The sequence below is a fragment of the Mustela erminea genome, chromosome 5 (genome assembly GCF_009829155.1).
Source record: "Mustela erminea isolate mMusErm1 chromosome 5, mMusErm1.Pri, whole genome shotgun sequence".
Lineage (NCBI taxonomy): Eukaryota > Metazoa > Chordata > Mammalia > Carnivora > Mustelidae > Mustela > Mustela erminea.
Window position 1 is genome coordinate 101,373,365 of NC_045618.1, and position 26,028 is coordinate 101,399,392.

At 36.3% G+C, this 26,028-nt stretch overlaps 1 protein-coding gene across 2 annotated transcripts; it reads left to right on the forward strand.

The window, feature by feature from the left end:
- Positions 1-4,166: 4,166 nt before the first annotated feature.
- Positions 4,167-25,737, forward strand: PSMC6 (proteasome 26S subunit, ATPase 6). Of its 2 annotated transcripts, XM_032344238.1 has the most exons (14): positions 4,168-4,302; positions 5,296-5,375; positions 5,469-5,508; positions 5,755-5,807; positions 8,002-8,069; positions 8,688-8,802; positions 11,518-11,605; positions 13,171-13,232; positions 13,320-13,443; positions 13,797-13,858; positions 15,661-15,781; positions 16,135-16,215; positions 20,189-20,260; positions 24,925-25,737. In XM_032344238.1, exons 1-14 carry the CDS (start codon positions 4,176-4,178, stop codon positions 25,041-25,043), a joined length of 1,212 nt encoding a protein of 403 aa, XP_032200129.1. In that variant the 5' UTR covers positions 4,168-4,175; the 3' UTR covers positions 25,044-25,737. The 2 variants fall into 2 exon arrangements, with proteins under 2 accessions (XP_032200130.1, XP_032200129.1); XM_032344239.1 differs by lacking the exon at positions 5,296-5,375 and having other exon boundaries at positions 4,167-4,302.
- The last annotated feature ends 291 nt before the right edge of the window (positions 25,738-26,028 follow it).

Below are 26,028 nucleotides of genomic sequence, written 5' to 3' on the forward strand. Positions count from 1 at the left end.
AAGAAAAGTGGCTACAAACTCAGGGACTCTAGACATGGCACATTTGGACAGAGCTGGAAGACATTTCCAAAATGAGGAAAAAAAAAAAAAAGTAGATTAAGTGAAGCCCCTCCCTGTTGAATGTTAAATGCCTGGCAGACCACCTGTAATACTCAGTTGCAAAACTGAAGACCTTATGCATACCTCCTTTCTAGTCACCACCTCATGCCTGATCCCTTCCTCTCCCATTCTACAAGGGAGTAGAGAATTATTCCAGGAATAAACAAAAGCATCAAAAACACCAGAACCGTTAGTGCCCCCCACTCATACACTCAGAATTCTTCTGCCTTTTATTTAATGACTCAGTTTATGATCAGAATACTCAGGTTAACAAGTTCGTTAAGGAAAACCTCCAACATGAAACAGACCAAAACAAACAAGAAAATAGAACTTTGAGGACACAAAGAGGGAAAAAAGGAAGACAAACAAACAGCTATAATCAATATCATCAAACACATAAGAACAGGAATCTATAAAAAGGAAAAACTAGAGAACAAGAAAGAGATCTTGGAAACTAAACATATGATACCCAAAATAAAAAGTTTTGACTGAAATATTAGAGGAAACATTGAGGAAATCTCCTAGATAGTGATATAAAAAAACAAAGAGGTAGAAATAAATGAGAGGACATGGAAAAAATAGAGGGTTAATTCAAGTAGAGAGTATGACTAATAAGAGCACCAGGAAGGAGAATATGAAAATAGAGAGGAAATCATCTTAGAGGTTATTCAAGAAAATGGCCAAAACTGAAGGATAGCTACTTAAATTGATAGGGAACACTGAGTGCCCAGTCTACTAGATGAAAAATGTCCCTAACAGAGGTAAAATTTTCAGAAAGGAAAACAAAATACCTGGTACTCTACAAAGAATTAAGAATCAGAAGGGTACTACAGAAGCACTGGAAGCCCTAGGATAATGGAGGAAGGCTCTCAAAATTCTGAGAATTCTTTAGCCAGCCAAGCTATTAATCAAGTCTGAGAATAGAATTAAGGTATTTTTATATATGAAGAATAATGTACATCTTTAAATCCTTTTTCAGACAATTTATGGGAGGATATGATCCAACAAAAGGAATAAACCAGAAATGAGGAGCCATGGGTATTCAGAAAGAAAAGATAGCACCAAGAGAGGAGTTAGAGAAGTTCCGAGAAGACAGGCATGCAACATCCCTATGGCCCAGATTACAGATAGCAGAGAGGCCTAAGGAGGAGTATCACTAGGTGACCTGGAGGGATATCTGATGCAAATGACTTTATGGAAAATACTATTCAGGGGAACTTAACAATTTTATTGTAAAGTTGGGGGGAAGTCATTTAAAAAAAACACACACACCAAAGAACATTTTAAAAACGAGTCAGCTTTTAATTCTAGGAAGTTCAAACATTTTTACAATAAAATGTACCTGTTGTAGGGTTGCCTGGGTGGTTCATTTGGTTAAGCGACTGCCTTCAGCACAGGTCACGATCCTGGGGTCCCAGGATTGAGCCCCGCATTGGGCTTCCCGCTCAGCGGGAGGCCTGCTTCTTCCTCTCCCTCTGCTGCTTCCACTGCTTGTGCTCTCTTGCTTTCTCTCCGTTAAAAATAAATAAATAAATACATACATAAATAAAATCTTAAAAAAAAAAAAAAAAGAATTGAGGAGCAGGACCCAGGAGCAGAATAGGGTAGGGACTCCTCTTTTTCAATCTAAGTGTTGTGGTACTTTTAAAAAGAAGTCTTTATGTATTACTTTATTAAAGAAGAGTATTTCCTAGAAGCATAGGATTCTAACTGCTATCCCTATCTCAATATCTTACTGCTAAGCCATGAATACATTCAATTATATGCATTTTGGTCGACATTTGGGGTAGATATTTGGGGTGACAAATTTCCAAAATCTTGAGCGTTGTGGATGATGCGGGAGCAAAAATAGTTGCTACTTGCCTATCTGGTAGTTTCCCAAATTCTCTCTAGAAAAATATCAGCTCCTGTCCTATTAGCTATCTATCACTGCGTAACAGATTACCATAAAACTTAATGGCTTAAAACAGTGAACACTGATCCTTTCACAGTTTTTGTGGACTAGCAATTCTGGAGCAGTTGAACTGGGTGTGTGACTCAGTCTCGCACTGTGTTGCAATCAAGACTAGGGCTTCAGTCATCTGAAGGCTTCCCTAGGGCTGGAGGCTCTCCTTCCAAGATGGCTCACTCAGACTGCTGCTGGCAGGAAGCCTTTCAGTCTCTGATAGAGAGGAGTGCAGTCTTATGGGTGCATGTAAAAAGGACACAGGGGGCTCCTGGGTGTGGGTGGCTCAGGCAGTTAAGCGTCCAACTCTTGGTCTTCGGCTCAGGTCATGATCTCATGGGTCATAGGATCCAGCCCAGAGTTGGGCTCTGCACTCAGTGGGGAGTCCGCTTGAAAGTTCTCTAGCTCTGTCCCTTCTCCATCTGTCTATGCGGGCTCTCTTCAAATAAATAAATAAATCTTAAAAAAAGAAAAAGAAAATGAAAAAAGGAACAGGGCTGTTCTGGAGCAGCCATGTGAAAGATAGGAGGGTCATCTGAAGTTGGACTTTTACCAGATGGGTGACAGAAAAATAACAACGGTCAAGGGAGTTTAAAATATTGGTGTGTTATGTGGAAACAACACACCAGTATGTGCTCATAAATATTTATTAAAATGAACCAAACCAAGCTGTCCTTTTTCTCTGCCTCATCCTCTCTACTTCTTAACGTCAGAGGTGATATATTTTGGTATCCTTGGACTAGTTTGGCCAGAATAGTTACAGCCGAGGAGAAGGGACTGTCCCTGCTCAGTCCATCTTCCTTGTTTATTAGCTACTACAATTTTCAATTATATTTAGAAAAACACATTTTTTTAAAGAAAAACAGAATATGATAGTCATGCAGTACCCATAAGATTTTTTTCCGAAGAAATTTGAAGACCTCTTTTATGTGACTTTTGGGAACTTAATTCACATAAATTTGCACTTTATCTGTATATGTAGAAATACCTATTTAAACTCAATTATCCAGGGCCACTGTATAAGATCAGATCAAATGGAATCTGTTTGGGGCCTTTGACTTAGTCTATTGGAACAACAATAAATTATACCCAGGAACAATGCTGGTAAGAGGTACAGCAATGGGGATCTGTTCTGCAAAAATCGAGGTTATTACTACCCTTAAAATAAATAATTTAAAATCAATATTTAAAACACTATTGAGTGCTTACTATGTGCCAGACATTGTGTTAATAGCTATAGGCACATATCATATTTAATACTATGATGTCCCTATCAGATAGGTACAATTATTATGCATTTTACAGAGATTTTGAGAGATTAAATAATTTGTCTGAAGCACAGAAATCTAAAAGTTCTGTCAGACTTCAAGTTCCAGACTCAACCTACCTGATCGCCTTTATCTTGTACCCCATATCTCTAGAACCCATCCTCTTCCAGTCTCATTGGCCTCCTTCTGTTCCTAGAAATGAGCCAAGCTCTTTTTCACCTCAACATCTTCGCACTTGCTCTTTCCTCTGTCTAGAAGGTTTTTCTTCACTTTGTTGCTTGGCTGGCTCCTTTGTCAGATGCCCTTCTAAATTAGTTCTCCTTACCTTACTCTATAACATCACCATGTTTTATTTCCATTACATTATTACACTCTGAAATTATTTTTTAATCTCTCCACCAGATCATATCCTTAGTACCTCACTCACTGAATAAGTGAATAAAATAGCCTACTCCCGTTCCTGAAGGTCCTTGATAACACTATGTTATACCGATAGGCTGTGTTATCCCGATAGTTCACTGGAACTATTTAGAGAGACTGCGCATTGCCTACTTTCACTGCCATGTCAGTTTATCACAAAGTCAGCCGTGGTTTCTCGGGACAGCGGTGATTTAACAATATCGAGACCTCTCTGGGGACGACAGGGACAACAGCCCTCTGCTCTACCAAGTATGACCTGCAGGGGACGGTGTAGGTGGAGGCCTCCTTCGGTGCACTGCGGCGCCCTAGATGAAAGGAGACACAGAGGGGGAAGAGTGGAGTGCAGAGGCGGAGCCAACCGGAAGGGGCGGGGCCGTCCACGAATCCGCGCCCCCTGGGAGGCTTTCCTCCCTCGCCCCGCCCCTTCCCCCGCCCGGGCGGCCATGGCCATTCCCGGCATCCCCTATGAGCGACGGCTTCTCATCATGGCGGACCCTAGAGATAAGGCGCTTCAGGACTACCGCAAGAAGCTACTGGAGCACAAGGAGATCGACGGCCGTCTCAAGGAGTGTGAGTGCACCTTTCTTTCCACAGAGTCCTATGCCTGGACATGCTTCTGTCTCTAACAAAGCAGAGGCCCTTGGCCGAGCCCGGCAGCCGAGCCCCAGGGATAGGGAGGCCTCGGTCCAGGGACAAGGCGCTTTGTCATCCGGCCCTGAGCTTGGGAAACACCACCTCTTCGGGCGTAGAAATGGCCCAGTCTGGTCCAAGTGACAGAGAGAACATCCCCAGATCGGAGATGGAAGTGGAAGAGGACTGGAGGAGGAGTGAGGAAGAAGTGGGCCAGGGATGTTTGCCAGACTGGGGTGCAAAGAGGGCGGCATAGTGAGTCCCGGGACCCAGAGAGGAGAGGAGACTTGGGTCAAGGAAGCTCAAGCAAGAGATGAGACTCGAGGTGCTGGCTTGTTATTGCGGTGGAGAGCCAGAGCGGAGCTTGAGAGAGGAGTCCATCGGTGGATCATAATAACCTTCGTCGTCTTTCCTCCTATTTTGAGTTGTACTCCACCAGGCATACAAGTTTCTCTCACCTCCTGAACTAAAAGGGCGCTTACATTTTTTCGTAGTGCACCTTCACTGAACAACCTGAGTGGTTTGATTTAATGGAGAAAGAACCACCTAATTCTGTAGATCACTGCTCTTGTTGACCTTATTTAGGGTGGAAAGCCATAGAGTAATAATACATGCGGGTAGCTGAAGAGGTGAGGAAGGGTCTCTTTTATCATTCGGATTTGTAGTCTCAAAGAGTGTCAATATCTGTTATTAATGTGCTTGAACAAGTATTGCCAATCAAGAAAATAAAAATTAGGTGCTTTTCCTGTAACATTTCACTTTTAAGCATGTCCCCTACAAGCGGATTATTTCTTCTTTGTGGTTTCATACAGTGGATATAAAATATATGTAAAGTAAAAGAGACCGAAATAAACTTAAGTAAAGTGATGCTTAGTGACTTAAACTCACTAAGATTATTGTTTAATTAAAAATGTTCAAATTATATTATTTCAGTAAGGGAACAATTAAAAGAACTTACCAAGCAGTATGAAAAATCTGAAAATGATCTGAAGGCCTTACAAAGTGTTGGGCAGGTAGGTAATGGAGTTTGGGGCATAGGGAGTGTTGGCAATTTGGTTTTTAGTTATTGGCAAAAAATAATGCTTTTTTTTTTTTTCATTTCCCAGATTGTGGGTGAAGTACTTAAGCAACTAACTGAGGAAAAATGTAAGTGGATGGACTGTTAACTAGTAAAGGAAAAAAAGAGTGGATTCCCCTTCCTCCCACCATGAACTTTTGAAATGCTTATTAGTTTAATGATAATAATGAAGGTAGATGATATTCTTGGATAGACTGAGTTTTCTTTCACTTACTATCTTCTTGGAGGACAGAAATAAACCATCAATGTGGATATATATATATTTATTTTTCACTTTCTATGTTTCAATTTGTTCTTTCATTTTCTTCCTCTAGTCATTGTTAAAGCTACAAATGGACCAAGATATGTTGTGGGTTGTCGTCGACAGGTAACACTCGATCTCTGTACAATGCTTTATAATTGGTAAAAGTGCTTTCATATATGTTATTTCATTCTTGAGGTAAGCAGGTCAAGCATTATACTCATAACTCCTAAAGGTGATTTGTTCGGGTATAACACAAAACTTGAACTCAAACCATGGGCATTGACCTGGTATTCTCTATTTTCTGTACTTTTATCACATTGCTTCAGTAAGCTCTACATATTTAGAAATCTAAGATTTTAGAACTGGAAAATATCTCAGATCATTTTATTTTATTGTCTTTTTTGAAGAGACTTAGACCTTATCAATTACTTATGTTTTATATTTAAACATTCAGAAATGTTACTCAAAGACTTTTCTGTACCTGAGTTGATTTTGTATGAGTTCATTTAGATGAGGATAGGCAAATTGAAATAACTGTAGATTTCATTTTGCTGTCATAAAAAATGTCAACAAATGGCTTTAAGTAATTTTAGGAGGCTCAAAGTCAGTTCATGTACTATCCTATTCTTCAGGAAGTATCCTTAGAACTTTCTTATAGATTCATTGGAAGAACTTTTTCTGAGTGTTTGTCATATCATGGGTTCATGTTTGAAAACATTGATACAACATGGCCGTGGAGTGGAATTTAACCCAGGGACTAAATCTTATCCTAGTATTTTGCCTAGCATATAAGTGGGAAGACATTTTCTAAATCAAAATATTAAATGTCTAGCCTGACAAAGGAGTTCTGTGTCCTTTACAGGGCCTTCTGGATTCCCAAAGTTGGTATTTCTAAGGTACTTCATAATTGTATGAGGGCAAGAGAGTATTTGAAAAATGGAAAAGATAAGAAAAGCTAGGGTATATATTTTCTATACATGAAAATGTTGAAATAGCTTTACATTGATTTTTGTGTAGCTCTTTTCAAGTACTTCACATATTAGCAACTTTTTAAAGTTTAATCCATTATATTAAAGCTAGTATTTTTGCTTATCTCCACTTCATTTTCATTGGCACTAAATCCTAAATTTACAAAATCCTGTGAAAACTAGTAATTTGTATGATTCTGAAATTGTATTGGCAAGTAGTTTTTTAAACTCTCAAAAATAACTTAATTTTAGAAAAGTAACATCTTGAATATGAGGTGAATCTATGGTTAGATTCTTACTCTATCCAAGTAAGTTACCCTGCCTAAATTTGCCAGTAAGTTGTTCAGTATGATTCAGTCTAATATATAATGTATTTAGCATAATATATGACACGTAGCAAAAAGCATGACTGATGATTGCTGGGTTTTTTTTTAGTTTTGGTTTTAGTATTTTATATTTTATTTTTTTAGGATTTTATTTATTTATTTGACAAAGAGAGAGATCACAAGTAGGCAGAGAGGCAGGCAAAGAGAGAGGGGGAAGCAGGCTGTCTGCTGAGCAGAGAGCCCAATGCGTGGCTCGATCCCGAGACCCTGAGATGATGACCTGAGCTGAAGGCAGAGGCTTAACCCACTGAGCCACTCAGGCACCCCCTTTTTAGCATTTTAATAAAAACCTCTAAGGGGATACAGAATCAGTGCATTTCTCCCTTATTTCCTGTAGTCAAGTAACATGTTCTTCCCCAAAATTACAGTTTTTAAAGTAAATCTAAAGGGCATATTACCAAAGTAACACTGTATACCTTAAACTTAACATGATGTTATGTGCCAAATTTATTTAATAAAAAATAAATAAAAAGACTTTAAAAGAAAAATAAATAAAAGGCATACCTTTAAAATGCTTCCCTTTCCTTCCCCCAAAATGTTCACTTAGAGATTTCTGTATAAATACTTTGGTACTAATTGCCAGTCATTATATTATAGTGCCTAAATCAAAATAATGAGCAAAACTGTATCAAATAGTGAGCCTTTGAAAGTAAAATACTAATACTCATTTCTTTCTTTAAAAATAAGGCCTTTTCCACCACAAACTTTATATATTGGTGATTTTACATTTCACACTGAGTTGCATAGTGGGCATTCTTTTGAGGGAAATGACTTTGAATTAATTACCTTTATAAGCCTTTCTGTTGGCATGTGTTTATAATCTGATATTAGTGTTCTCTCTGAAGAATGAAAATGATTATTTGGCTGAAGAATGAAAATGATTATTTGGCTTCTAAATATTATGCTCTTGTTAAAGTATTTCCCCTTTTAAGTGTTATCTAACACTTTGTTTTGTAAAATTAGCTTGACAAAAGTAAGCTGAAGCCAGGAACAAGAGTTGCTTTGGATATGACTACACTAACAATCATGAGGTAGGTTTATTAGTCTATTTATTTTACTTTTATTTTCAGAGGGAAGATTTTAGCCAAAATACATGCTTCTTGGGGGTTTGGGGGATGGGGTAACTGAGTGATGGGTATTAAGGAGGACATGTGTGGCCATGAGCACTGGGTGGTATATGCAGCGAATGATTTGTTGAACACTTTATCAAAAACTAATGATGTACTGTATGCTGGCTAATTAAACATAATAATTAAAAAAAAACCAAAATATATGCTGCTTTTTTAAAGGATTTTATTTATTTGAGAGAGAGAATGGGGGGGATGGTGAGGGCCCAGGGAGAGGGAGAAGCAGACTCCCTGCTGAGCAGGGAGGCCGAAGTAGGGCTTGATCTCAGGACTCAGATGTGACCTGAGCCAAAGGCAGGTGCTTAACTGACTGAGGCACTCAGGTGCCCCCCACCAAATATATGCTTCTTGAAATCAATGAGTATCTTGCCACTTTTTCCCTTTTACTAATTTCTAATTAATGTAAATACATTTTTATGAGATCATCTGAAGATGCTTACATAAGCAAGTTGTTTATACTCTGTCTATAGGCTGAGAGAAAATACATCTTATAAAAGAAAAATACATATCTTGTCATTATAGATATTTGCCAAGAGAGGTGGATCCATTGGTCTACAACATGTCTCATGAGGACCCTGGGAATGTTTCTTATTCTGAAATTGGAGGACTATCAGAACAGATTCGGGAATTAAGAGAGGTTGGTAGTATATGCTTTGTGCTCTGATCTTAATAATAAATAGTACTGGTTTTAAGATACCCAAAGGGAAAAAGAGAATGAAAGATTACTTTGTCCAAATAGTAATTACTAAATATTATATATTTAATATTCTCATTGAGAGATAAATAGCACTGAATTTCTAGCTATGAAAATTATAGGTATTGTTAATTTGGAGATAACTTGGTGTTGGGAAGACCCTGCTCTTTTTGTGACAAAAAGGAAAAGAAAAAGCTAATAATTGATAAAAATCTAATGCCCATGCCATTTGTGGTTTTGGTTATAGGTTACTGGAGTCAGAGCTCTTTTGGGTCATGCGTAATACAGTTTTTCCCATAACCTTTTAATGTTAGCTTCCCGTCCTTAAAGTAAGTCACCTGTACCTTAACATTTTTTTTAAGATTTAAAAAAAATGTTTTTAAAGTAATTTCCACATCCAGTGTGGAACTCAAATTCACAACCCCAAGACTAAGAGTCGCATGCTGCATGGACTAAGCCAGCCAGGTGCCCCTGAACCTTAAATATTTTATTTGATAAATAAAATAATATTTGCTGCCAATTAAGAAAAATACTGGCTTAAACATTTTAAACTCTTAGGTGAAGAATCAAATGAGAAGTTCTTTGCTTTCCTTGGTTCATAACACAGATGGCTTTTTAACAATTTTTTTTTTTAGGTTTTTTTTTTTTTAATTTTTTTGAGCGAGAGAGAGAGAGCGCACAAGCAGAGGGGAGAGGCAGAGAGAGAGAGAGAGAAGCAGACTCCCCACTGAGGAGGGAACCTGATCCCAGGCTCGATCCCAGGAGCTGGAGATTATAACCTGAGCCAGAGGCAGACAGTTAACCATCTGAGCCACCCAGATGTCCCAACCATTCTCTTTAAAGCAGATTTAAAGCATTTTCTTATTGGTTTCATCCTAATAGAGGATGGAAATATTTAGGAATGGATGAGAACAGTTATTATGGCTTATATCATCTGATTTAAGCACCAAGCCAGTAATTTTCAGACATTAGCATATTAAGTTTTCCAGAACTCTTATTAAAGATACAGATTCCTAGGCCCTCTGCATGATTTTGATGCAGTAGATTTGGGGTCAGGACATAGAAGTTAGCATTTAAAGCATTCCAGGTGATTATGGAACCAAATTGTGTTTTGTTTTGTTTTTTTTAAGATTTTATTTATTTATTTGACAGACAGAGACCACAAGTAGGCAGAGAGGCAGGCGGAGAGAGAGGGGGAAGCAGGCTGTCTGCTAAGCAGAGAGCCTGATGCGGGACTCAATCCCAGGACCCCGAGATCATGACCCAAGCCGAAGGCAGAGGCCCAACGCACTGAGCCACTCAGGCACCCCCAAATAGTTTTTGACAGTAGTTAAGGAAGCACTAGCATCATTACAAGTAAAAGTCTATTCTTTTTTTTTTTTTTTTTTAAAGATTTTATTTATTTATTTGACAGACAGAGGTCACAAGTAGGAAGAGAGTCAGGCAGAAAGAGAGGAGGAAGCAGGCTCCTGGCTGAGCAGGGAGCCCGATGCGGGACTCGATCCCAGCACCTGGGATCATGACCTGAGTCGAAAGCAGAGGCTTAACCCACTGAGCCACCCAGGCGCCCCGTAAAAGTCTATTCTTACTTTGTAGTTAATGAAAGGGCAGCAGAAGAAGAACGAGTGCTTCATGAGCTGTGAGATCTTGTCTACAGTGATTTGCTGTATCAGCCATAGCAGAAAGTCTCTGTCTCTCTTACTTTACACACACCCCCCCCCACCACAAACCCACAAAACATGCACATGCAATACTCCTTTCTATCTGCAGACACTAAGAATATTGATTTCTTATACTTTTTGTTTATTTTAATCACACCTTATACTTTTTGTTTATTTTATTTTAATGACAGAACTGTTCAATAGAAGCTCATTTCTCAAAGTTACTGATACTAAAAAGAGTTAAATTTGGGTAGTCAAACCTTCAATTTTTCTATTCTCCAGCTTTCTTTGCTTGAATCAATCTTAGTAGGAGATTGAGAGCAGAATATATGGTTCTTTTTTTTTTTTTTAAAGTTTATTTTTCTTTCATAATCTACTGTGGGCTTGAACTCACAACTCCAAGATTGAGGGTCACCTGCTGTACCAACTGAGCCAGCCAGGTGCCCTGAAATATGATTCTTTTAAGGCTGCTCCAACAAAATGACAATATGAAAATTTTATATGCCTTTTCTCCTAATGGCAGTTCTAACTTACTCACTTCCCCTATTTTATAATTATTTTGTGTTGTCCCAAATGCAAAATAATATAGACCATTTTTGTTTTTTCTTTTTTGCTTTTTTGTTTGTAGTATGGTTTTTCATTGAGGCATAATTTACATTCAGTAAAATGCACAGATAATAAATGTACAATTCACATATGTCTTGACAAATTATATGCTTATGTAACCATCACTTCATTCAAGTGTATAGTTAGTTAAAATAGCTACAGACTTTTAAATTAGTTTTTACCTAATTAAAAAAAATCTTAAATCTACCTGAAGAATAACCTCTAATATAAATGGCTTTATATTATATGTATTATATATATAGCATGGAATTCTAGATCTATTATGAATTATAACATGTATATCTAACTATGCTGATACTACACTTAACGTATTTTAAAGTTTATCAAAATCTTTACCGACATTTTAAGAAACAGTCAACTTCTTTTCTAGGTGATAGAATTGCCTCTTACAAACCCAGAATTATTCCAGCGTGTAGGAATAATACCTCCAAAAGGCTGTTTGTTATATGGACCACCAGGTTAGTGTTGAATTATGTCTGACATACTAATAAATGAATGAAGGAATGTTTTGAAAAAGTAAGGTGAAAATTTAATGTGGGCTATTCCAGCCTCCACTCTCTTCAGAGTAAGAAAGGAATACATGATGTCTGTCTGCTATTCTCTCAGGTATGCTTAGTCCTCTTTGCTTCATAGGATGTGCATCTTAACATGCTGTATGATTCTGGTGCATTGGTCCTGTGTGGTTCACAGACCTCTGGCTCTGGCCGTTCCTGAGACACTTTCAGGGAGTCTGCAAGGTCAGACCTTACTTTGATAATACTTAGGATGTTAGTTACCATTTTCACTCTGTTGACTTCTGATGGTGCAAAAGCAGTATGGGTAAAACTGCTCATGCTATAGCACAAGTCTGTTACGTCAGTGGCATGAAATGGTACAAGTAGTCATCGTGTTCATACTTGCAGTATTTTAAAAAAAAATTTGAGTTTCACTTTTAGATGTTCTTGTTGAAGCCGTAAAAATTATTTTTATTAAGTCCTGATTTTTGAATAACATTTTATATTCTATGTGATGAGATGGGAAATACATGTAAAATACTTCTCTTTCATACTGAATAGGATAGTTATCTCTAAGAGAAGCACTTGTACCTTGAGTTGTCAGCTGAAATTAGCTGCTTTTCATAGGATATTATTTTTACTTGAAAACATAATTTATAGACATTCTGTCATTGTCAGACCGGTTTTTGATTATTCAGATTGATTACTCTTACCCGGCAAACATTTTTTCAAAAATGAATGTAGTTAGCCTATTATGTTAAAAACAACTGACACCATCTGTAGTCAGTGATAAAATTTGAGCTTTCAAGTGAAAATTAGGTTTTCAAAACTTATATCTGACAGCTTTTAAAAATTGTTTTGGAAAGAAAGTGCACATGTGTAGTGAGTGGGAGGAAGGGGAGAAGGGAGGGAGAAAGAGAATCTTAAGCAGGCTTCACACTCAGCAGGGAACCTGACACTGGGCTCCAGCTCACAACCCTTAGATCATGACCTGAGCTGAAATCAAGAGTTGGACCTTAACCAACTGAGCAAGGCACCCCCATCTGAGAACTTTCTGATGTTAATACTTTAAAGATGAGATTGGTAATATTAATAAATGTGGCTTTTAAATATTATATAATGAAAAATGCCAACATTTGGAAGATGAACCAGTAGTTTTCCAAATAACCAATAGTTGATGTTATAATATCATGCATAGGTAAAAGATGCATTCATGACACAGGAGAGACCAGTGGATTATAATGTAACAGACTTCTGTAGTGTCTGTAAATTGGGTTTGATATATTTTTGAAGGTACGTATTCAGCATGTTTAGAATTACAAGGGATATTTTGAATAAAATTTAAAATTTTAATACTGAAAGTTGAAATGCTTTAGAATTTTAAATGGGAAAAAAAAGAATTTTAAATGGAAAGTCTCTTTAGGATTTAGCTTTCATTTTATAAAATTTACTGGCTGGAGGATAACATAAAAGGCTTTTGAAAATTTGTTTTGCTTTCCATCTAATTAGGACTTCTTTTGTCATTTTAGGCACAGGAAAAACACTCTTGGCACGAGCTGTTGCTAGCCAGCTGGATTGCAATTTCTTAAAGGTAAAGGGAAGATTCTTTTTGTAGCTGTTGAAATTAAATTTTATTTGAACTGTCTTATATTTACCTTAATGTTTTTCCTTTAATCAGGTTGTGTCTAGTTCTATTGTAGACAAGTACATTGGTGAAAGTGCTCGTTTGATCAGAGAAATGTTTAATTATGCCAGGGATCATCAACCATGCATTATTTTTATGGATGAAATAGATGCCATTGGTAAGAATAACACCTTTTAAAGTTTATTTTGAACTTTTTTTGAAAGTGTTAAGAAATTTCTTAAAAATCTAAAGGAACCCCCCCCCTTCATCTCTAACTGCAAATTGTGTGAAATAGAAAAATGAATTGAAGGTTACTTTAAAAAAAATTCTTAAGAAAGTTTAACCAGTTTTAATTTGACTGACAAAATAAGAAATGGCATATCAAAATCAACTCTAACTTCACCAGTATAATTCTTACTATTTAATTTTTATTTTAATGTTTTTAACTCCAGATACTGTTATTCTGTTATCTTAAATGATGGTTGTAGAGGAAAAGAGTAACGCATTTGAGTTTCCATATCATTATTTTAGGTGGTCGTCGGTTTTCTGAGGGTACTTCAGCTGATAGAGAGATTCAGAGAACTTTGATGGAGGTAATATTTGGTAAAGAGGGTTTAAAAAGAAGCCACTGTGTATTAAATGAAAACACTGAATATTTGAAGGTCAAAATGTGGACACTGGTTTACATGAAGAACACACTTAAGGGTGCTGTGTGGCTCAGTTGGGTGAGCGTCCAACTCTTGATTTCAGCTCAAGTCATGATTTCAGGATTATGGGATCAAGGCATAAGTTGGGCTCTGTGCTCAGCGGGGAGTCTGCTTGAGATTCTTTCCCTCTGCCCTTCCCCATGCTCACATGCTTTCTCTCAAATAAATGAATAAGTCTTTAAAAAAAAAACACACTTAAGTATAAAATTTGAAAATATTGTCAGGAATAAACACATTTCTGTACCACAATCTCTAGTAAGAAAATGTCTGTTGGAAAGTAATAGGAGTAGTTATAAAATTCTATATGATATATAGGTATACTACTCCATGTATTTTGAGCACACCAGCCATTCAGATATTTAAATTGTATATTCTTCTGATCACATTCTGTGAACATGGTTTTTGCACTTGTTTCATTAAAACATTTTATAAGTTACCAACATATTAAAACTAGTGACAGTAAGTGATTTATAATTATGAATGAAGCTGCTCTAAAAATCGCTAACACTTTTCCTGAGAATAAGAAGAAACTAAATTAGTTTTGATAATTGAAGAAAATGGCTGTTGTAATATTAGAATGTACATAAAGCATTTCCCCACTCCAAATTCTATGAAAGTGATGGCAAGATCCCAAACGTATTTTTCATCTTCTACAAAGCTAGGTAGCGTAAGTAATAGTGTCAAATTCCATCTCAGTAGGGGTAGTTGAAAAGGACTTTTCATAAAATATAATGATCTGCTGAGAGTATATACAGCATTTTCAAATTCTGTACTCCTGGAAACCTTAAATTGAGGTATTTTGAAACAACGGATGCTAGTTTTGTTGTTGTTGTTTTTAAAGATTTTATTGTTTGTCAGAGAAAGAGAGGGAAAGAGTACAAGCAGGGGGAGCAGCAGGCAGAGAAGCAGGCTCCCCACTGAGCAAGGAGTCCAGTGCGGGACTTGATCCCAGGACCCTGGGATCATGACCTTAGTCAAAGGCCCATGCTTAACCGGCTGAGTCACCCAGGCAGCCCACACTGATGATAGTTTTATACACATAACTGATACGTTGTTAGCTCTCAGATATTTTGGAAAAGAGATAGACATATTGCTAAGCTAGGTATGTTTTAAAGAGTTTGTTGAATGCAATTAGGTTTTTAAATATTCAAGAAAACTTTAGTAATTGAAGGAAATATGCTTAGTGTTTCAGTATTTCTTTGTGTAGTGGAATTTGAAAAGATATGTAATAGATTTATTATCAGATTTGTGGAAATGTCATTGTATCTGGTTTTCTGAACGTAAATTTTATGTTTGGCATACCATAGTACTGTATATATTAGATTTTATTAGTAATGTTTTTAAAAGTAGCTATGAAAAAAAATTTGAACATTGGAAATCAGATCCAAATAGTTTAATTTTATAATACTTGACTAGATGGAAACCTTCCAATTTATTAAAACTTTTTGATATCTATAACAAGGTACATAGTTCAGTAATGTATCTTGGAACTTCCCAAGGTTGAAAAACCTCTACCTTTATATTAGAGAAGGAAGAGATAGTCCATCAAATGGTCATTCTGGAGATGGCATGCTCTCTGTAGACAGTATATTTCATAGTATTAGAAATATAGAAATTGTATACTCTCTATTTTTTAATGGGATGTTTTGTAAAAATCTGTCAATGATTTTTATTTATAAATATATTAGTTACTGAATCAAATGGATGGATTTGATACTCTACATAGAGTTAAAATGATCATGGCTACAAACAGACCAGATACACTGGATCCTGCTTTGCTTCGTCCTGGAAGATTAGACAGAAAAATACGTGAGTTGAAGTTCTTCACCTGCTGTGTATTTTCTTAGTCTGTGTCCACTTCTCTTTCCCTGTCTCTTCCTTACCCCCTACTTTGTTTAAAATCAAAAAACCTGGGCGCCTGGGTGGCTCAGTGGGTTAAAGCCTCTGCCTTTGGCTCAGGTCATGATCCCAGGGTCCTGGGATGGAGCCCCGCATCGGGCTCTCTGCTCAGCAAGGAGCCTGCCTCCTCCTCTCTCTCTGCCTGCCTCTCTGTTTACTTGTGATCTCTGTCTGTCAAATAAATAAATAAAATCTTTAAAAACAAAACAAAACAAAACCAAAACCTGGCTGCAAAAGAATTTCTTAAAATTTTTTATTTTCAGATATTGACTTACCAAATGAACAAGCAAGATTAGACATATTGAAAATCCATGCAGGTCCCATTACAAAGCATGGTGAAATAGGTAAGGAAATAACCATTTTATGTATATTTACATTTCGTAAATGAAGCAGAATGCTAATAGATATCACTGATGGTCTACCAAATCTGGTTTCAAATTCAGCAAACATGGAGATCTTAAATTAGCTTATATTTATTGAGCATCTTTTGTACGTAAGGAATTGTTTCAAGCGCTGGGGATATAGCAATGAACAAAACAGACAAATGCCTGCCTTACAGAACTTACATTCTTGTCAGAAAAGACAGACAAGGTCAGTAAAATGTTTAGTATATTAGATGGTGATATGTGCTATGGAAAAAAATAAAGCAAGAAAAGAGAAATAGATAATGCCAGGAGCCAATGGATACATTTTTAAATGGAGGTGAGGCACGGGGAGCAGAAGGAAGACTTACCAAGAAGATAATTTTTAAGCAGTGACCTGAAAAGGTGAAGGAACTAGGTGTAGATAATTTGGGGGACAATGATACAGAGGGAATAGCAAGAGAAAGACTTTGAAGAAGGTGTATGGCTGGAACATTCCAGGAGTAGCAAAGATGCCAAGGTGTGTATGGCAGAGTAAATGGGACAGTGGTAGCAAGAGAAATCATAGAAGTGATGGGAATCAGATTGTATATAGCCATATTGAGGTCATTATGTAGGAACTTCTGCTTTTATTTTTTTATTTTTGTTATTGAAGGATTGTGAGCAGAGCAAAGATAAAGTCTTACCTTTTGTTATTTTTAACTTTGTAGTGTCGAAAATTTTAAATGCATACAGATTGAGATAAGAGTATAACAAACTTCTAACCTTAGGTTACTCATCCCCTACCCAGCTTTAATAATTATTAACTCTTGGCCAATCTTGTTTCAACTGTAATCTCTTTCACCTCTTATCTTCCTTCTGGATTTCTAAAAAGCAAATCCCAGGCATTGTATTTTTTCATCTATAAATATTTTGAAACTGATGTTAAATAAGATCATTCTGGTTGCATCTAGGGGGCGAGGATAGAAACAAGGATTAGTTAGGATATTTTAATAATCCAGACATAAGATGGTGGTGTGGTGCAAGGCAGTACCAGAGTCTTAAAATAATGAGATTCTGGACATATTTTGAAAATAGAGGTGACAGGGCTTGCTAATGAATTAGATGTGGGGTTTGAGCTAAAGCGAAGAACCACGGAAGACTTAGATTTTTGAGTCATGCTAATGGAAAGATGGGGTTGTCATCGATTACAGTGGGGGAAGACTGGAAAGATTTGGTTTTAAACAGAGAATAAGGAGTTTGATTTTGAATATATTAAAGCTAAGATGTCAATTCAATACCAAGTAAAGATGTTGATTAGTTAATCTATATGCATCAATAATTTATTTGGGGGGGTCTATGCTGGTGATGTAATTATGGATAATAATAGCATAAAAATTTTTTTAAAGTCTTAAGATTAGGGTTGCCTGGATGGCTCAGCTGGTTACGCAGCTGCCTTCAGCTCAGGTCTTGATTCCATGGTCCTGGGATGGAGTCCCGCATCAGGCTCCCTGCTCATTGGGGAGCCTGCTTCTCCTTTCTCCACTCTCTGTTCCTCCTGCTTGTGTGCATGCTCTCTCTGTCAAATAAATAAAATCGTTAAAAAAAAATAAAGTCTTGAGATTAGATGAGATTTCCAAGAAAGTAGATATGGATAGAGAAGAGGTTCAGCAAGTGAGCTGGGATAATTCCAATATTAAGAAGTTGAGATGAACAATCAGAGACTGAGAAGGTATAGTCACACAGTGGGGAATTAAACGAGGAGCTGGTGATGTCCTAGAAGGTGAATGAAGGAATTATTACAAAGAGGGGGTAATTCCCTGTTAGATGCTGACAGTGGGTCAGATAAAAAGACTTAAGAGAATGGACCTTTGAATTTGCTGTGTGGAGATTATTGGTAGCCTTATCAAAGCATTTTCTTCGTAGCAGTAAGAGTAAGAGCCTACCTCAGATGGGTTTCAAGGAGATTGTAGGGAGAGGCTTTGAGTTCAAACATTTTTTTCAAGGAGCTTGCAGCAAAGGGAGAAGAGAAAAAAACTAGCTATAGTGGAAATGGAGATAAAGATTTGGAGGAGCTTTCTTTAAGGTGGAAGAATTTATAACTTTTTTTAATGCTAATGTGAGTGATCTAGAAGAGAGAGAGAAATTGGTGATGCACTTTCCTTGAAGAAAGGTTGGCCCTGTATATGAGCATGGACTTTGCATTTATGAGAATAGGAGGAAAGGCAGAATAAATAGTTGCTAATGATGACAGTATCTCATATATGGCAAAAACTTGTAGAATTTTTCTTTTGAATACGTTTATTTTCTCAGTGAAGTAGGAAGCAAGTTCAGAGTGAAGATGTGGAATTATTGTTAGACATTTGAGGACAGGGGAGAAATGATAAAATCGTTATCTCCAGAAGTGAGAGAGTCAGTCTAGGATAGAGGTCAGCAAACGACTGCTGTAGGCCAAATTCTATCTGCTTTCTGTTTTTGTAAGTAATGTTTTATTTTAACAGCCATTGCAAGGTGTTTATATATTGTCTGTGACTGGTTTCCCACTACAAGAGCAGAAAGTAATAGTTTTGACAGAGACCAAATGGCCTGCCTAAAATATTTACTGTTCAGCCCATTACAGAAAATTTGCTGACTCCTTTACTATGGGTCATTATACTGTTCTAGTATGATTGCCAGGCAGCTTTACAAACCCTTAGAGGCTAATGGTCCAAAAATGATTAAAATTGTTGGTTATTGCCTCTCACTAATTTCCTCATTGCTTATATGAAAATAGTTTTGAGCTGGAAAGACTAGGCTAAGCTAGGGATGCCAATTTGTGGATTTTTTCCAATACTGAGTTCTTGCTAGATACCAAATACTTTGCTAACCTTGGGAATCCCTGCTGTCAGGATGCTTACATGAACTTGAATGAAAATTAATGAATGAGTATCTGTCTAATTTCAAATACAGATTGACATACTGTAGATGGCTTGACAAAGGTGTCTCATCAGAATTACACTGTAGTAGCCCATGCTGTCTCTTATTTCTCTCCTTATTCTATATCAAGTCCATAACTGCTATTCCAAACCAATAGCTCTTTATTTCAGTTCTGTCATGTGGATAAAAAAGTCATATAACCATTACTGTTAACATAGATCTGGTACCTCACCACTTGGAGCTTGCATAGGAACCAGAAAAGCTAGCCATTTAAAATAGTTGTTTGCATAAACAATGAATCTTGAAACACTAAAAAAAAAAAAAAAAAAAAATTAAATTAAGAAAAATAATTGTTGGGGTGCCTGGGTGGCACAGTAGGTTAAAGCCTCTGCCTTCGGCTCAGGTTATGATCCTGGGGTCCTGGGATCGAGCCCCACATCGGGCTCTCTGCTCAGCAGGGAGACTGCTTCCCTTCCTCTCTCTCTGCCTGCCTCTCTGCCTACTTGTGATCTCTGTCTGTCAAATAAATAAATAAAATCTTTAAAAAAAAGAAAAATAATTGTTTAAAATATATGATTAAAATATGATGAAAAATATTTCTGATCAGTTTCGGTGTATTTTAGATTAATGCATTAAATTTCATTTTGGTTAGTAGCTGTTTCTGAAATATTCTAGGTTTATTCAAATCAAAGATTTGGTTATAGTTTTTATGAGTCATGGCTTCACAGATAACTCAAGTTCACATATCCATAACTGTTTCAATACATAGAAACAGGTTAAGATGCTTTCAGGTATTGATGGTATTTCTTGGTTTTAAAGTTTCAGAAGTTAAGTATTTCTGTTTAGTACTGGCTTAACAAAAGCATAGTTTTGGTTGTTAATATTATGGAGAACTTGCTAAATATTATGGAGGAATGTTAACAGATAGATACCTAGCTGATCAAATTCAGAGCAAGCTCTGCAGTTAAGTTTTCCATATGGGCATAAATCAAGAAAAGATCTTATTTATTTATTTATTTATTTGATTTATTTCTAATTTTTAGTATTTTTTCCTAAACAGATTATGAAGCAATTGTGAAGCTTTCAGATGGCTTTAATGGCGCAGACCTGAGAAATGTTTGTACTGAAGCAGGTATGAGTTCAAAGTGCAGTGATTTTGATTTGTTTAATTTGCTAAAAATGTGTTTGGGTTTATTCAGTAGCAGAGCCTGGGCTTTGCAAGGGTATGGGTGTTTGGATTTCTGAGAATTGATTCCAAGAAGCAGGAGAGAACAGTCAAGTGAGTTGGAAAGAAGCAAAGCTATAATAAGGGTGCACTACTGAGGTAGATGCTGTAGACGGGGGGATTTGATTTGGTGAGACCTCAGAGAAACGTACTGAATGCCTTCCAGGATTACTTGGCTGAAGTATGGAGACTGGAGCATTTATTTACCAGCTCTCATCCCCCATGAGAATTTGCCCTTGGGGATGTTAACTCCTTTATACTTATGGATGCCTTAGAGCAGAATGTGGAAAGACCTGCACGTCTGGCAGGTCTGGAAAGACCTGCATGCTGGCCCCCTGAAGTAAGTCTGGGACTGTATAGAACACTCTGCCACACCTCTGGCTGAAATCAGACTGGGCCAGCACCAGAAGTAATCTGCAAAATGGATAACATGTTTTCTCATACTAGTCCGTTAATAATCTTTGCAAGATTGATTTATGAATTTTCTGATCATGTAACTTGTATAAAATATAATTTTTTTTTTAAAGATTTTATTTACTTATTTGAAAAAGAGAGAGAGAGAGAGAACAGGCAGGGGAAGGGCAGAGGGAGAGGCGGGCTGAGAAAGGAGACTGACCTGGGCTTTGATCCCAAGACCCTGTGATCATGACCTGAGCCGAAGACAGACATTTAACCTACTGAGCCATCCAGGTACCTCAGATGTTACTGTTTTTTAATATATTTTCTCTGTGGATTGTGTGATTCTATTTTTATTTTATTTCTGGTACCAGGTGGCTTTAAAACCATAGATTCCTTTAGTCTTTGACTTCCATACAGAATCTTAGAATTAAAAAAATTAGGGGTGCCTGCGTGGCTCATTTGGTTAAGTGACTGACTCTTGAGCTTAGCTCAGGTCCTGATCTCAAGGTTGTGAATTTATTATTGTAATAATTAAAAAATAATTTTTGCAGTAGGTTTTATAGTTACTGACTGTCATACGTTGTGGGTGAATAGTTTTTAAGTATACAGATGAGATTTCCTCTTGTTTTTATATCACCTATAGCCTTATTTTAACATTTCTTATAAATTAGTGTTTATTTTTTTCAGTGTTCCAAGATTCATTGTTTATGCACCACACGCAGTGCTCCATGTAGTACGTGCCCTCCTTAATACCCACCACCAGGTTCACCCATCCTCCCACCCGCCTCCCCTCTAATAGATTAGTGTTTAAAGGTGTTGCTCAGACAGGCTTCTCTGTAAGAGTATCTTCCTGGGTATACTGTGACTGAGTATCTGGATCAAAAATCTGCAGGTCTAGGAACTCCCTCCATACACATCAGAGTAAATCAGAATCACAAAGACTAGTCTAGGGGCACCTGGGTGGCTCAGCGGGTTCAAGCCTCTGCCTTCAGCTCAGATCATGATCCCACAGTCCTGGGATCGAGCCCCACATAGGGCTCTCTGCTCAGCAAGGAGCCTGCTTCCTCCTCTCTCTCTGCCTGCCTCTCCTGCCTTACTTGTGATCTCTGTCAAATAAATAAATAAAATATTTGAACAAAGACTAGTATACAGAAAATGTTGTGTGGTAAACTTGCATGTGGCTTTAACTACTTGGAATAACTTAGGACATTCTCTTTCCAAGATCTATACTGGACCAAATTATTATTAGAGTACTGTTTTGGTAAATTGGAATCCAAACCGAAGCAATGTCATAATCCTAAAGGTTGATATCATCAGATTATGATACTTGCTTTTTTCACTTTTTCAGTTTTATTTATTTATTTTTATTATTTTTTAAAGATTTCATTCATTTGAGAGAGAGAGCGAGAGGGAGAGAGACAGAGCACAAGGAAGGGGAGGAAGCAAAGGCAGATGGAGAAAGAGAAGCCCACTCCCTACTGAGCTGGGAGTCCAACATGGGGCTTGATTCCCAGGATCTGAAGATGTGACCTGAGCCGAAGGCAGATGCTTAACCATCTGAACCAGACGCCCCTTTTTTCAGTTTTATTGAGAAGTAATTAACATATATGACCACATAAGTCTGTGTACAGCATGATGCTTTGATTTACATATATTGTGTAATGATTACCACAAGAGCTCAGCTAACATTTATCTTCTCATAGAGATAGAATTAGAAAAAAGGATAATAGTTTCTCTTTATAATAAGAATTCTTAAGATTTACTGTTTTTCCTATATATCATATAGCAATATTAGCAGTAGTCATGTTGTACATTACATCCCTGGTACTTATTTATAACTAGAAGTTTATATCTCACATATTTTTTAAAAAGTTATTTTTATGGGGTGCCTGGCTGGCTCAGTAGGTAGAGCATGGCAACTTTTTGTCTCTAAATTGTGAGTTCAAGTCCCATGTTGCGTGTTGAGCTTACACTTAACCCCCCCAAATATATATATAATTATATATAACCCCCAATATATATATAATTATATATAATAATATATATAATAAACATATTATATATAAATAAAAGAATGTGGTATTTCTAGTAAAGAGCTGTAACTTCTGTGTGGATTATAATTTTAGCTTTCTAAATTGCCTGGGACGTTCATATTTGTAGACACTGAAATTCTTTGTTTTTCTTTTTATTAGACTTTATTAGACTTCAAGCCTTTTTTGCTGACATATCTTTCTATAATTGAAAATAAACTTGATTCAGTTATAGTTGTCTTTTCCATTCAAATCCTAACATTATTGTCCTTTTTGGATTAGAATGTATCTCAGATTCAATCATTCATTAAACAATGATTTGGAAATAGTCTATGCACAGAGTTTGGAAAAATAACTTTCCTACTTTAGTTGTGCCCTTCAAAATAGGTTTTGTAACTTTACTATTAAAAGACTAGAAATTTCTATTTACCTGATTTCTGAGTACAACATAGAGTGACTATTTCAAAGATGAGTACAACATAGAGTGACTATTTCAAAATTTCTGTTTCTTAATAGAAATTTTTTTTTTTTTAAGATTTTATTTATTTATTTGACAGACAGAGATCACAAGTAGGCAGAGAGGCAGGCAGAGAGAGAGGACGGGAAGCAGGCTCCCTGCTGAGCAGAGAGCCCGATGTGGAGCTCGATCCCAGGACCTGGGATCATGACCTGAGCCGAAGGCAGAGGCTTAACCCCACCACATTCTTAATAGAAATTTTAAGAGGAAAGATAGAAAGTAACCTTTGAAATTTTCTATTCCACTGATGGTAAGTGAAAGTCAATATAAGCAGATCTTCAACGAAAATATTAGTAGGATTCATTTAATTAGCAGATAATGAAAACTTACTAGCTTTAGCTTATCATGAAATTAGGATTGTCACAAAATCTTGAGCCCATATCCATGATATACCTAATGTTTTAGAACACACACACACACACACATACAACTTCAGTCCTTTGTCAAGTAGTATTTGACAAGTAAATTGTCAATAACTTGAGTTTTCCAAGTTTGTGATACTTGAATATCAAAGTCATAGAAAAATACCAGTTTGTACATTAGTCATATAAGAATATTAGTTTGTAGATAAATAAGGTAAATTTTAATATGTGAATAGTGGCATTAGTTTTTTATACAAAGCCCAGTGTTGACTTTCTTTAATTCCTATAATTTCTATTCTCTAAGCTTTTGACTTTTAATAAGGAAAGACCATCAAAATTACTGGAGGTGTTTTGTGTTTTTCCAAACCATACTTGTGTTCCCTCCTTCTAGGTAGTTGTTGTCTGTTAAGAAGCTACGGCTTAAAAATGTGTTTTGTTGATAGTTTTACTTTTGCTTTTTCAGAATGTCATTGGATACAGGGACTGTGTGGGCTAGATTTTTAATATCCAGATAGTTGTCTCATTGATGTCTAGCTTTTGGTTTGGAAAATAATGCTTGCTGTAGTTAAGGAAATTAATTGAACAATGATGGTTGTTTTTAACAAATTAGAGCTACTGGCTCAGAAGTTGTAAATTTAGGCTTCTTTACATTTACTTTGTGGAATTACTTAGTTTTCATAAAAACACTTCTTTTTTTGGATATATAATTGAACAAATAGCATTATGTTAATTTCAGGTGTACAGCATTATTTGATACTTGTTTTTATTGTGAAATGACCACTATAATAAATCTAGTTAACATCCATCACCACGTGTAGTTAAGAAGATAATTTTTTCTGGTACCGAAAACTTTTAAGATCAACTTCCAGCAATTTTCAAATATATAGTACAGGTTTTTTTTTTTATGATTTTATTTACTTATTTGTCAGAGAGAGAGGGCACAAGCAGGGGGAGCAGCAGGCAGAGGGAGAAGCAGGCTTCTTGCTCAAATCCCAGGATCAAATGTAGACTAGATCCCCAGGACCTTAGGATCATGACCTGAGCTGAAGGCAGATGCTTAACTAATGAGCCACCCAGGCATCCCTACAATACAATATTATTAAATCTAGTCATCATGCTGTATATTGCATCTCTAGGACTTATTTTATAATTGGAAGTTTGTGCCTTTTGATTGCCTTCACCCATTTTGCCCACCCTCCTTAGTTTTCTTTTGAAATCATTCACATATTTTATATAGCAGTCATGTTGTTTTATTCTCCACAGGTATGTTTGCAATTCGTGCTGATCATGATTTTGTAGTACAGGAAGACTTCATGAAAGCAGTCAGAAAAGTGGCTGATTCTAAGAAGCTAGAGTCTAAATTGGACTACAAACCTGTGTAATTTACTGGAAGGTTTTTGATGACTGCATGACAGATACTGGCTTAATGTAAAAATAAAGTTAAGGAAAATAATGTATGTATTGGCAATGATCTAATTAAAAACACATGAATAAAAGTAAGTATGAATAACATTGTAAAAATTAGTAATTCAGTAATTCTACTTTTAAGATTGGTACAGAAGAAATTTGTATGTTTGTTAATGTTGCATTTATTGCAGCAAAAGTTACAAGACTGTGTTAAAGCTTTTCGTATTTGCTGTGTGAGCATTTTGTAAAACATTGAAAGTAGTTTGAAATAGTACGAGAGCATTTCTTATGACTTATTTTGTATCATTTGTTTTCCTCATCCTGAAAAGTTGAATAAAATCTGTTTGATTCAGTTCTCCTACACAAATTTTTGTCTTTTTTAAAAGTACATTTATTATAGTTCTTTAGGTTCTTTAGTAAGTAAACTACGTAATAACTAAAATGAATTTTATTTAGATGATAGGTTTTGAATTTTAAAACTACACCCACATTCAGTGTTCCTAAGAACATGTTGTTATACAAAGCATAGACATGTGTGTTTATATCAATAATGGAAGGTTTTGTTTACTTTTTACTTACTATGATTAGGCTGTGTAATAGTTAATTGGAAAAGTACATGCACATCCATAACCTTTTTTTAGATTATGATTAAAAGTAATTGCTAACAAATGTGACTTGGTTTTCTTGATTTATGTGAGATGATTGTTCCCTTTTTAGAATGTTAAGGTCTGGACCCTCTTCCAAGAAGAAGTCACACAAAAATACACACAAGTTTGCATATACTAAAATTAAAGGAGATTTATTATTTCCCAAGTTCACCCATTGACTCTGTAGGTATCTATGGATACCAAGCTAAGAGTGTCTGATGTAGGGGATGTTGATGTCAGAAATGTTCAAAGCAAAAGTTCTGTTACCTACACACAATTCTTTCTGTATCATGTGGAATTAAAGCCTTAACAG

Excerpts from the sequence above, each read along its gene's own strand:
- PSMC6 (XM_032344238.1), top strand. The coding sequence starts at position 4,176 with ATGGCCATTCCCGGCATCCCCTATGAGCGACGGCTTCTCATCATGGCG. Across the intron at positions 13,233-13,319 it reads TGGATTGCAATTTCTTAAAG|GTTGTGTCTAGTTCTATTGT; the intron begins GTAAAGGGAAGA and ends TCCTTTAATCAG. Across the intron at positions 15,782-16,134 it reads AAGATTAGACAGAAAAATAC|ATATTGACTTACCAAATGAA; the intron begins GTGAGTTGAAGT and ends TTTTATTTTCAG.